The sequence below is a fragment of the Diceros bicornis genome, chromosome 14 (assembly GCF_020826845.1).
Source record: "Diceros bicornis minor isolate mBicDic1 chromosome 14, mDicBic1.mat.cur, whole genome shotgun sequence".
Classification (NCBI taxonomy): Eukaryota; Metazoa; Chordata; class Mammalia; order Perissodactyla; family Rhinocerotidae; genus Diceros; species Diceros bicornis.
This window is the reverse complement of record NC_080753.1, coordinates 18,288,147-18,300,693: the sequence shown is the minus strand read 5'-3', so window position 1 is coordinate 18,300,693 and position 12,547 is coordinate 18,288,147. Positions and strand designations below refer to the sequence as shown.

Here is a 12,547-nt window from a genome sequence, read left to right as displayed (position 1 = left end):
ATTCTATTGGTTCCAAGCAAGCCACAGGTCCAGTACCCACCTTGAAGGAGGGGGGATCATACAAGGGGATGGATATCAAGAGTTGGGAATCACAGGGGCTACTGTAGAGTTTGTCCACTGTGTATGTTCTTCTAGCTTACTTCATTTTTTTACTGCTGTATCTGATTTTGTAAATTTTAACTTTAAAATGGGAAACAGAAAGCATCAACCTAAGAGAAGGAGCTGGAACCTTTCTTGCTCTCTCCATTCCTTTGTCTTTTGCCTAGATTTCTGTAATATTCTCCTAACTGGTCTCTTGCTTTCATCTGGCTTCCCTCTAATCCATTCTCTACACTGCAACCCCTATGATCTCTCAACACGGCATATCTAAATATGGGACAGCTCTGCTTCTGTCTCTTCAGTGGCTCCAGACAGCCCTGGGGATCCAGTCCAAACCCCAGGTCTTATCTTGCTTATTCCTAGAACTTTATATTTCTCCAGCTGCATTTATCACCACTCTCCTTTCTTTACCCTCACTCCATACTTACTGAATTCCTTGCAGTTCATGTATTCAACAAAAAATTATTGAGCCTACACTTCAAAGCTCTAGGAACCAGTAGTAAATGAACAGGTCGAGTACCTTCATTCTTAGAAATTAAATTCTGGTCAGGGAGACAGAGAATAAACAAGTAAGTTAGGAAAACAAACAAATAAATAAGAAACTGTATGATTCTTAGATCATGAAAAGAGTATGAAGACAATGCAGAGACCATGGGTTTTGGAGTGACTGGGGGTGATTTAGTCTGTGCCTGGTTTAAGTAAGGTTGTTAGAGCAGGCCTCTCTGGGGAAGAGACACCAAGAAGAGATTGGAATGATGGGATGGGAACATCCCATCATCTGCTAGAGGCCTAGTGGGCCTCTGTGGCTGGAGCAGAGTAAGGGGAGAGCATTATGAGATGTGATCAGATGGGGAGAAAAGGGTCTCTTTGGCCTTGATTAGTGTCCTCAATATTCTCTCTGTGCTCCATTCACCTTCTCACCTGATCTCTGCCCCAAAGGCTGATATGACAGGCTTCCTGGCAGGAAATGCAAAGCCACAAGAAGGAAATTTACAGGACGGAGAATGTAGTTGGGAATTTACTGCACTGACTCTCTGCTTGAGGCGTTGCTGTGGCTGTCTATGTCCTTGACTTAAGGTCACAGCTCCTACCAGGCAACTCTCTCCTTGTAACTCTTCTTTTCAGATTTCCAGCTCCTACTTCCCTTGAACCTTTAGGCCCAGCAGTGATACAATCTATCCTACTTAACTAGCCTGGAGTAATAATCTATTAGCTGTGATTTCCCCACATTCTGCTCATACTTTTGTAAATAGTCCCTTTATCAAAATCCCCTCAAAAACTCTGGTTTGAATACATGGTCTCTTTCCTCTTTCCTGTCTCTTCCCTTTTATGTAGTATGGAACTTGGATTATTTTTCTTGGCAAACTGCTGGAGGGTTTGAAGCAGGGAAGTTGCATCATCTGAATTACATATTTTTTTTTTTTAAGATTTTATTTATTTATTTTTCCCTCAAAGCCCCAGTAGATAGTTGTATGTCATAGCTGCACATCCTTCTAGTTGCTGTATGTGGGATGCAGCCTCAGCATGGCCAGAGAAGCGGTGCATCAGTGCGCGCCCGGGATCCGAACCCGGGCCGCCAGCACTGGAGCTCGCGCACTTAACCGCTAAGCCACGGGGCCGGCCCTGAATTACATCTTAAAGATCACCCTGCCTCATGTGGATAATAGAAGCTGGGAGACAGCAAGATTCAGAACAGTAGTTGGAGGACATTGCAGGGATTCTGGTGAGCAATGATTACAGTCTCACTAGTGTGGAGCAGTGGAGATTGGGAGAAGTGTCAGATTCAGATACAAGTGTCTGCCCAGTGGAGTTGATCGGGCTTTTATAGAGATTGGATGAGAAGGGTGAAGATAGTAGACTCAAGAAGGAGTCTTACATTGTTGGCCAAGGCAAACAGGTGAATGGTGGAGCCCATGACATAAGAAGGGAAGCAAGTTTGCCAGGAGGAAAAAAAAGACTTTGATTTTGGGGAAATTAATTTTGTGATGCTTACTAGACATCTAAATGAAATGTCCATTGAGAAATGATATCTAGATGGCTTGATGAAGGGTAAGGTGGATAAGGAACAGAGCTGTAAATATTGGGAACGTCAGAGTATAAGTGGTTTTTAAAGCTTTGTGACTAGACAGGTCACTTAGGGAGTGATTAGACAGCAAAAGGATTGGCTTTTAAAGGTTGGAAAGATGAAGAAAAACCATAAAAAAAGAATGATAAGTAGCAGCTTGGTTGGAAAAAAACCCCAAGAGACTCTGGATCCTGGAGGCCAAATGAAGAAGGGAATGGTCAATGTGTCAACTGATTGGATTTGGCAAGATGGAGTTCACTGGTGACCTTGTCAATAATGTTAGCGGAGTGATGGGAACAGAAGCCTGACTGGAATGAGTTCAAAAGAGAAACTTTCAAGGATTTTTGCTATAAATGAGTGCAAAAGAATATAATGTGGTCACTGCAGCAGGATAGGGGTCAAGGGGAATTTCTTTTTAAGTGGGAGATATTGTAGCATGATCCCCTTTGCCCACATTTTTATCTAACTCCCTTGTCCTTCAAAACTTAAGCACTTTTCCCAGGAACTAAGTATGAGCAGGATGGAGGGAAACCACAAGGTCTAGTGATAATAGCTCTTTACTCCAGGGCTCGTATGTGAGAAACTTTATCACTGCAGACCCAAAAAGACACGAGGAGGGTCAGCTCCTGGAATTTAGATAGGGTTTAATATCATCCCAGATGTCTTTATGGCATTGTGTGTTCATCATTCCTAGAGCCATATCACACAAGAGTGGAGGCTGTATGACTAGTGCTGGATACTACTACCTAGGCTACTTAGTCAATATTAGTTAATACACCATCACAGGGCAAAAATATATCAGTGTAGTCGTGTGTGTACCAGCCGTCTCTCCATATTCCTTCTTCTATCTTCTAATGAGGTTTCATGTTATCCTGACCATCTCCCAGGCATATTTTATGTGAGCTGCTTGGATAGAGGGGAGAGTTAACTGGGAAAGCCAGTCAAAGCTAGATTGATTTTCATTAGTAGGGCCAAGAAATAGCCCCTTTTCGGGAAAATAGACAAGACCCAAAAAAGTGTGAAGAGAGAAGAGAGTAAGAAAGAGGAGAGAAAATGGTCAACGTGGATGAGTTTTGAGATATTGTTTTGAAGAGTTCTGAGATTTTGGGGGGACTAAAATGGAAGGTTTAGGGCAGTGTCTTAGCCATTCAGGCTGCCATAACAAAATACGATAAACTGGGTGGCTTATAAACAACAGAAATTTATTTCTCACAGTTCTGGAGGCTGGAAGTTGGAGATCAGGTGCCAGCATGGTTGAGTTCTGGTGAGCACACTCTTCGTGGTTGCAGATGGCTGACTTCTCCTTGTATCCTCACATGGCAGAGAGCAGAGAGCAGCAAGCTCTCTTGCGACTCTTATAAGGACACTAATAAGGCTCTGCCCTGATGACCTCATCTAATCCTAATTACCTCCATAGGCCCCACCTCCTAATACTGTCATATTGGGTGGTAGGGTATCAACACATGAATTTTGGTGGTAAACAAACATTCAGTCCATAACAGGCAGATATCATCCAGTTTGGAACGCTGAAAGGAAAATAAAACAAATAAAACTCTTAACTTTTTCTATATAATTTCTTTTTGGCACTTTAGTGAGAGACTTTAGTAGATATTTAAATTCAGTGCTTTTTAGATGCCAGAAGGGTGATTCTATTGACTGTGAAGCTGTGCTGTCCAGATTTATTTGTCCTAAATTATTACTAATGCAAGTGTCCATATATTTGTCTGTTTAAACCTCTGTAAGGCAGTGATCTCCTCCTAATTTTCTTGGTAGTCTGGACACTTACTGTGCCTGACACACGGTGTATGTTAACACAGGGCTGTCTTCATGGGCGTGTGACCTGTGCAATCACACTGGGCCCCATGCTAAGAGGAGCCCCACGCTTGTTTAATGTCCTGTGGTTGCCATCTTGAAATTCTTAGTTTTTGATTAAGGGGCCCCAAATTTTTGTTTGACACTAAGCCATGCAAATTATGTAGCCAGTCCTGCACTCAGTAATTATTTGTTGAATAACAAAGATAGCCCATGCCCCGAACAAGGAAACCTGGATATTTTTTCATCTCTTTTGGTTCTATCGTGCCCCTTCCACCTTTTTTAAGATCCTTCTTTACATCCTAGAAGAATAGTTGACCAGATAGATATCAGTCTACCAGAAAACAGGAGAATAGAAGAGTATTAAGGAGAGAAACATCAACAATGCTTGTATAAAATAAAAACTGATTAATTTGTATATGAATATATTACAATGACCTTTAAAAAGCCGCCCAAGTTAGAAAAGAAAAAAACGAGATAGAGGTGTTATATAACATATCAAGATAATATACCAATGATTAAAGTTACCACAAAGTCCTGGAGAAGAAGATATACTGCATGTCCAAGAAAACTGTTTAGAATACGGATAAAGCAACATTTAGTCCCTGATTATGCTATAGCCAAAGATTTTTTATCTTGTTTGTCCAGTATGGGAGGGGGTGGGTCAGTGAGGCTGGGTGTGTGCAAGTGTTAGAAAAAAATTGGAAAGAAACAGACAGATATCTCCTAGAATAGGGGACAATGAAATGAGTAGTGAGAGTGGCAGGGGTAATTTGAGTTTATTTTATTGACAACATGTTAAAATTTCATGTTTGTTGGAATGTAAGCTTTGGTGATGGAGTTCCTCCAAGAAGGAATTCATTGTCTCCTGGGCTGTGTTGCCGCAGCATTTATCTAGCTCTGCTACAGCTCTCTTGGTTTTGTACCCCAATTACTCCGTAATTACTCGTTGTCAGTCTATCAACACCATGAGACATGAGCTCCTCCAGGGTAGATTTTATTTTTTATTCTTAGCTTCTAAAAGAGTGCCTGGCACAAAGTACATACTCAGTGAATGTTTGCTAAATTAACTGAAGAATAAGTACATATGTATATACATACACAATGTGCAAAGTCAGTCCTGAAAATCAAATGACATAGAATCACATACATTGAAAATTCTAAACTGCTATAGAAACAACATATAATGATTGTGGTGATGAGGATGACAATGTTGGTGGTCGTGATGATGATGATGACCATGTCAAGGATAAAATGTACCCTCTAGAACAAAGGAGTCTACCCCTTAACTTCTGGATAATGGATGTTCTCCTGGGGATTTGTGACAGCTTTGGCAATTGTATGCAAAAGAAAATGTATGACAGTGTGACTATGTGCATGCATTTGTTTTTACTGACAGCAAGGTTCTTATCTTTCCTCAGAATTTCCAATGGTCTGGATTAAAACAAAAGAGTTAAGAATTCTGCTTTGTGGGGAAAATCATTTTGAGAAATCTACGTGCGTGCAAGTGCAAGATTTATCTCTGAGTTTGGATGAGATTTTAATCAAGAAATAATCTTTGTACCCTTCAGTATCCCACTTGGAATATAAGTAAAATCATTCCTGCACTATACATCTTGAAAAGAATTCCATTAGGTTAAATGCTCTGAGATAGCCCTACAGGAAAGATCCTAGTATGAACACAAAATGGTATTATATTGATTTAGATTAAAATCAGAGTAGTCACTGAAAGATTGGAATCAGAGTGTAAAGCATAAAGCACGTAAAATACATTAACAGAGAAGTAGAATAAGGCCAAGTATATCTGTCCAAAGTGCTTTGCATGTAAAAATATTCCATTAAGAAAAAGAGTATTTGGGTGATGTATTGATGTGACTAAGGACTATGAAATAATTTCCCAGGAAAACACTGAGTGCTTAAACGATAACATTACATAAAGCACTATCTGGTCTAAATTGGAACCGTCCTCCAATTTTGAACGCTATCTGCCAAAATGAATTGCAGGAGCAGAAAGCTAAATATCATAGTATCTTCTAAATGTATAATTTTTCCCCTAACATTTCCTGGGGGAAAGGCTTTACATCCTAATTCAATATTAAAGAATAGTTCTAACTTTTTTAACCTCTTAAATGTTTCCTATTTTGACATAATTTTTTGTACTTTGTTATTGAAGGATAGCCAGTCATTGGAAATTTCCTAATGAATTAGAATCATTTTAGAAAGACATAAAGATATTATCTTGGTTTTTCTGGTTGTGATGATTCAAACATTTCACTCATACAACAAACATGTACTAAGTGCCTATTCTGCACTAAACCTTGTACTAGCTTTTGAAATAAAATATGACTAAGATGCAAATCCTGTTGTGAAAGAACCTGTATCCAGTGAAAAAGATGGCCATGAAAACCAGGAAGTACGCTACCCCCAGAGGTATGTGTTAAATTCAGTAGTCTGCCCTTATCCACTAGAGATTTGTTCCAAGACCCCCAGTGGATGCCTAGAACTGCGGATAGTACCGAACCCTACATATACTATGATTTTCCCTATGCGTACGTACCTATGATAAAGTTTAATTTATAAATTAGGCACAGTAAGAGATTAACAATATCTAATAATAAACTAGAACAATTATAACAATATATTGTAATTAAAGTTACTGTAGGTCTTAGCAATCTCAGCATACAATTTTTTTTCTTATTAAGTTGAGAACTTTCACATTGTCACTTAAAAGAAGCACTTTATGACTTCTCTTCAGCAGATCCAAATTGCCAGCATCACTACTCATGTGCTTTGGGGCTATTATGAAGTAAGATAAAGGTTACTCGAACACAAGCACTGTGATACCCGACAGTTGATCTAACTAAGATGTTACTAAGTGACTAATGGGCAGGTATTATACACAGTGTGGATACGCTAGACAAACGGATGATTCACCTTCAGAGCAGGATGGAGCAGAATTGTGGGAAATTTCATCTCGCTACTCAGAATGGTGCACAATTTAAAACTTACAAATTGTTTATTTCTGGAATTTTCCATTTAATATTTTCAGACCGCAGTTGACCGTGGGTAACTGAAACCATAGAAAGCAAAACTGCAGATAAGGGGGACTGCTGTATCACAGTATGAGTATTAATAGTGTGGTTTTAATATATGGCATTGTTAGCATTTTGTGGCATTATTAGTATTGCTGAAGTATTAGTGTGGTAGATATCCAAAAATGGCCACAGAGCTATTACTGGTCCTATATGTTCTTCCAGAACCTTGCCATTCCTACAGTTTTAGAACCACCTCCCACTCTCTCACACCTTTTACTAAATTAAACTTCTGTTTAAATAATTTATGAAGCATATTTCTTTTGGGGGGGGCTTTTATTTTAATTATAATATAATGAAGTTTTTGTTATATACTAGTTTCATTATATATTAGCTGTTGACATCTGAGAATGTATATGTAGCTCTTCTTTTTATGTTGCTTCTACTCCCATTCATGTTGTTTCTGGATGAATAACTACAGCATTGGGATATATTCTTTTCATCATGAGAGATATTATTATACATGAGTGGAGAGAAAGCTTATCAACCTATGATGAAAGTATTCAAGAACCTAAGACTTTGAAGTGATTTTCAATTTACCATCTGCTTTAAGTTGATCACTAAAGAAAATACCAATTCTTTCTTTAAAATCCAAGAAACCAATTGTGTATCAGTGCAGCCTTTTTGGAAGAGAACATCACCATACAAACCCTTTTACACAATGACCCCACTATGATACATAATTCAACAGAATCAGATACACATATGAAGATTTCTTTGTAGCATTATTTATAATGACATTTAGAAACAACTCGAAAAAGAATTAGGAATTAATTCAGTAAATTACAGACCTTGAAGATGATAGAATGTGGTCATAAAATAAATAATTATGAAGAATGTATAGAAACATAGAAATACCTATAACAATAGCAAAATTAAGTATTTATTATGTGCCAGCCTCTGTTTTAAGTACTTTATAAATACTACTCCATTAGATCTTCAACACATTCTCATCAGGTGCGTAATGTTATCCTCCACATCATACAGATGAGGCACAGAGATATAAATAACTTGCCTAAGATCAAAGAGCTAGGTGGTGACAGGGCAAGGATTTGAAGCCAGAAACTATGGGGCAGAACCCAAGTTCTTAAACACTACACTATGAACCTTTTGGTTTAAACTGTTCACACACACACACACACACACACACACTCACACAAACACACGGATAATGATTAGAAGATAAAAATATTTGAAAATGATTGTCTTAGGGAATGAGAATATGAACGATTTTTACCATTTTTCTAAATTGCCTATAATACATTAAATGTGTTTTAAAACGAAAAAAGAAAATAAAATTCAAAGAATTTGATAGTTAAGAGTAAAAAAACCAAGCACAGTTTCATTCAAGAAAGACTGAAATTGATTGCATAGAATATGAATTCTCATATCCTACTTTGAGGCTTATTACTTAAACTACATCTGTTACTACAAGTCATATTCACATTATCTGTAAGACAATGCAGAAATATTATTGCTAAAGTTGTGCATTCTATTTCTATTATGAATTTTCAGACCAAAAAACATAAAACATCTCTTATGAAGTTTAATCTGAATGAGTTATTCTATGTTCTCACCCCACCCTCTCCAACCCAAGCAATACTGTAAATGTATTCCTACCATTCAAATTTAAGACTAGATCCATATACTTCAATGCTCAGCAAGTCTATCCATGGGGAGCTGGAAAGAACCAAATCCACTTTGTTTTTCCAAAGCGTATTATTTAGAATTCTCAGTATTTAAAACAGTCCTCTCTCTAACTACTAATAGAAAACCTGATTTATTTCTATAACAAGTCCAGAAGTTGAAGATGTCTTAAATCACTGTGGACTTTGGTTTTAATTCAAATCAATAGACATTTTGCTAATAGTCTTTCTAATTTGGGTATAATGTATAAGTATTTTTCAGGACGGACTAGATTATGTTGTGGTAACAAATTAATCTCAAGATCCCAGTGGCTTGGACTTCCACTTCCGGCCAAGACAGTCACAGGGACCAGATTTACTATTCCCCACCTCACCTGAAATAATAAAAAAAATCTGGACAAAGGATGTGAAACAACAGTTTTCAAGGCGCTGGACATCAGACAATTAAAGACAGTAATCTCTGGGAAATAGGAAACAAATGAGATGAGCCCTGTTGTTACCCCCAGTTTACTGCCTTGAGAGAGTTTCTAGGCCATAGGGCGGGGAGGTGGAGCTCAGGCAGAGGCTGGTGGACTCCCCAAGTTAAGATGGAGCTGAGAGTCTGAAGATACCAAAGTGGCTAGAGTTTGCAGAATAGAATACTGCCTGACAGAGAATGCTGCATATCTGCAAAAGGTCCTCCCCAAGAATTCAGCAGAGTACTGATCAGCACACATGTGTGAAGAAGGTACCCTAGGTTGGGGAAAGAATCATTCAAAAGTAACAAAGCGAACCAGACCTGGTACTCACAGAGAGACTGGAACAGTGCCTGTTATCACCAGCCAGACTGGAAAACTTTGCAATAACTTTGCAATAATTAGCAGAATATACTCTACTCCAACCTAAAGTTTAGTTTGAAATAACATTTTTTTTCCCTATGCAGTACCTCATTGCTGTGCTGAAGAGTATTGTGAAGATTTGAAAATAGCACACAAAAGTGGATCTTTTTTGCAATGAACTACCTTCTGGGGTATGACAGTACAATACTGATAACTGTCACTACACATTTCTATTTCTAACAGAGACCCTGCCAGTCATTAGTTGGAAAAACACCTGGCCTTCATTACTGTTCAGGTTTCTCATGAGCTGCATCTATTCATCACTATTCCTCTTATACTATTTTGTGCCCCTTTGATGGGATACTAATGAGAAAATGTTTTAAATAAAAAATGTCCCTTAGTGCAATTTCCTCTCAGTCTGAGTACTTTAATAAGTAAATTTGAATGCCATGAACATGTGTTAAATTAGGTTGATTTTTAATTGAAACCCATTAGAATATGTTAGAAGATAGATAATTTTTCATGAAAACCAGTTACAAAGGTAAGATATCATTTGTAGGTGTGCAGCCTTGAAATTACACTTTATAGCTCTGTTGTTCTAGAAGTCTTAAGAGCAACTTTGTATCTTTTAAAAGATGTGGAGAAAGAAGTATTTCCATATTACTCTCCTTAAAAAGATCTCAGAATAACCCAGAATATTACAGGCGGAGTGAGTCCCTTGTTTTAATAGGAGCTTGATGATTTTAAGTAATGATGAAAGAAATCCTAAGGAAATAGAACTAACACTTACTAGGGCCAGCTATCTGTAAATCACGCTGTGGGTGCTAGTATAATACTTGTTTAAAAAGTGAAATCTATTGTTTCATAGGAAAATCAAGAAATTCTGTGTGGAAATGCACATCAAAGCCACAGTAAGATATCACCTCACACCTGTTAGATTGGCTATTATCAAAAAGACAAGAAATAACAAGTGTTGGCGAGGACATGGAAGAAAGGGAACCCTTGTGCACTGTTGGTGGGCATGTGAATTAGTGCACTCACTAGGGAAAACAGCATGGAGGTTCCTCGAAAAATTAAAAATAGAACTACCATATGATCCAGCAATTTCACTTCTGGGTATTTATCAGAAGAAAACAAAAACACTAATGTGAAAAGATATCTGCATCCCCACGTTCATTGCAGCATTACTTACAACAGCCAAGACATGGTAACAAAGTGTCCATCGATGGGTGAATGGATAAAGAAGATGTGACATTATATATGTATACACACACACACACACACACACACACAATCACACACACAATGGAACACTGTATAGCCATAAAAAAGGATGAAATCTTGCCATTTGTGACAACATGGATGGACCTTGAGGGCATTATGCTAAGTGAAATAAGTCAGACAGAGAAAGACAAATACCATATGATCTCACTTATATGTGGAATCTAAAAAACAAAACAAAGGAACAAACAAAACAAAGCAAACCTCCAGATACAGAGATAGATTGGTGGTTTCCAGAAGGGATGGGAGTTGGAGGGTGGGCAAAACGGGTGAAGGAGGTCAAGAGGTACAAACTTCCAGTTATAAAATAAGTCATGGGGATAGAATGTACAGCATGGTGATAGTTAATAATACTGTACTGCATATTTTTTTGTGTGTGTGTGTTTGAGGAAGATTAGTCCTGAGCTAACATCTGATTCCAATCCTCCTCTTTTACTGAGGAAGATTGGCCCTGGGCTAACAACCATGCCCATCGTCCTCTACTTTATATGGGACGCCACCACAGCATGGCTTCACAAGCGGTGCGTCGGGCCGTGCCCGGGGATCCGAACCTGAGAGCCCTGGGCCACCGAGGCAGAGTGCATGGACTTAACTGATATGCTACCGGCCAATACCCTGTATTGCATATTTGAGAGTTACTAGGCGAGTAAATCTTAAAAGTTCTCATCAGAAGAGAAAAAAATTTTGTAACTTCGTGTTTTGACAGATGGTTATCAGACTTATTGTGGTGATCATTTTGCAGTGTATGTAAATATCAAATCATTAAGGTGTACACCAATATAATGTTATACGTCAATTATACATCAATAAAAAAAAGAAAACTTTTGGTGTATGCTAAGAAGTTCCCATCCTGAAGTCAGTACATTTTGTGGAATAAAAAGTGGAGGAAATATAAATATGTATGACATAATTCAGAAGGAATGATAACATTGCATCTTGGTTTAAAGACTTTCCAGCATCTAGAATTTAGTAATGAAAAATATTTGGCTCTGTGAACACAAAGAAATGTAAACCATTCAGTGGGTCCTATTTGTAAATATGCTGTCGGCCACCCTGTTGCCATATAAACTAAGTGCTTCCCTGAATCTTTTCTTTTTCATACAGCAGCTTTAGTACCACATGGAAATGGTTTCAAACAGTCTCTTTTTGATATGTTTGAGATGGCAGGAAGGTGGACAGGAAAAGATGTTTTGGAAACCTGAAGGAAGAAAAAACTCTTCTTTAGATACAAACTAGACTCTAAGACCTAATTGGGAGAACATTATACAGAAAACCCAGAAAGAGAGAAAAGAAAATGACATATGATAATATATGTTATATTAAATTACCCAAACTATTCATTCCCAATAATGGGCTTTTATACTTCTCTATCTCTCTAGTTCTTGTTCTAGATCTCTAGTGATTCAATTTTTATCTTTCTTAGAGTCCCTTTACTGATTAACTTGCAAAGTTCCTATTAGTAAAAAGACAAATACAGTTTCTGATATATTGCATAAACTTTATAATAATCCTGAGCTGTTTATCTCTCATGGTTTGAATTCCACTTGATATTGGTAAGACTTCCTGTTTCATAAAACTTCATTGGATTTTGAGGAAAACAAAACAAAGACAGGACTACACATTAAATTTAGACAGAACAAAAGTAACTAGGGTTACTGACCATCTCTTCAGTCCCTAAACTTCAGGATTTCAGGAGTACAGAGGGAGTCTGTTTTGTTTCCACATATTTGTATT

At 37.8% G+C, this 12,547-nt stretch overlaps 1 protein-coding gene across 3 annotated transcripts in view; it reads right to left on the bottom strand.

Moving 5' to 3' along the window:
- PTCHD4 (patched domain containing 4) overlaps positions 1-12,547 on the bottom strand; it is a 195,315-nt gene that overhangs the window by 81,913 nt on the left and 100,855 nt on the right. Inside the window, exon 3 of one of the 3 annotated variants that reach the window (XM_058554193.1) lies at positions 3,353-3,690. The exons of the other annotated variants lie outside the window; for them this stretch is intronic. Coding sequence (XP_058410176.1) covers positions 3,674-3,690 — 17 coding nt within the window. The 3' untranslated portion in view covers positions 3,353-3,673. Of the gene's footprint in view, positions 1-3,352; positions 3,691-12,547 lie in introns of those variants that run through there. 3 annotated transcript variants of the gene reach the window in all.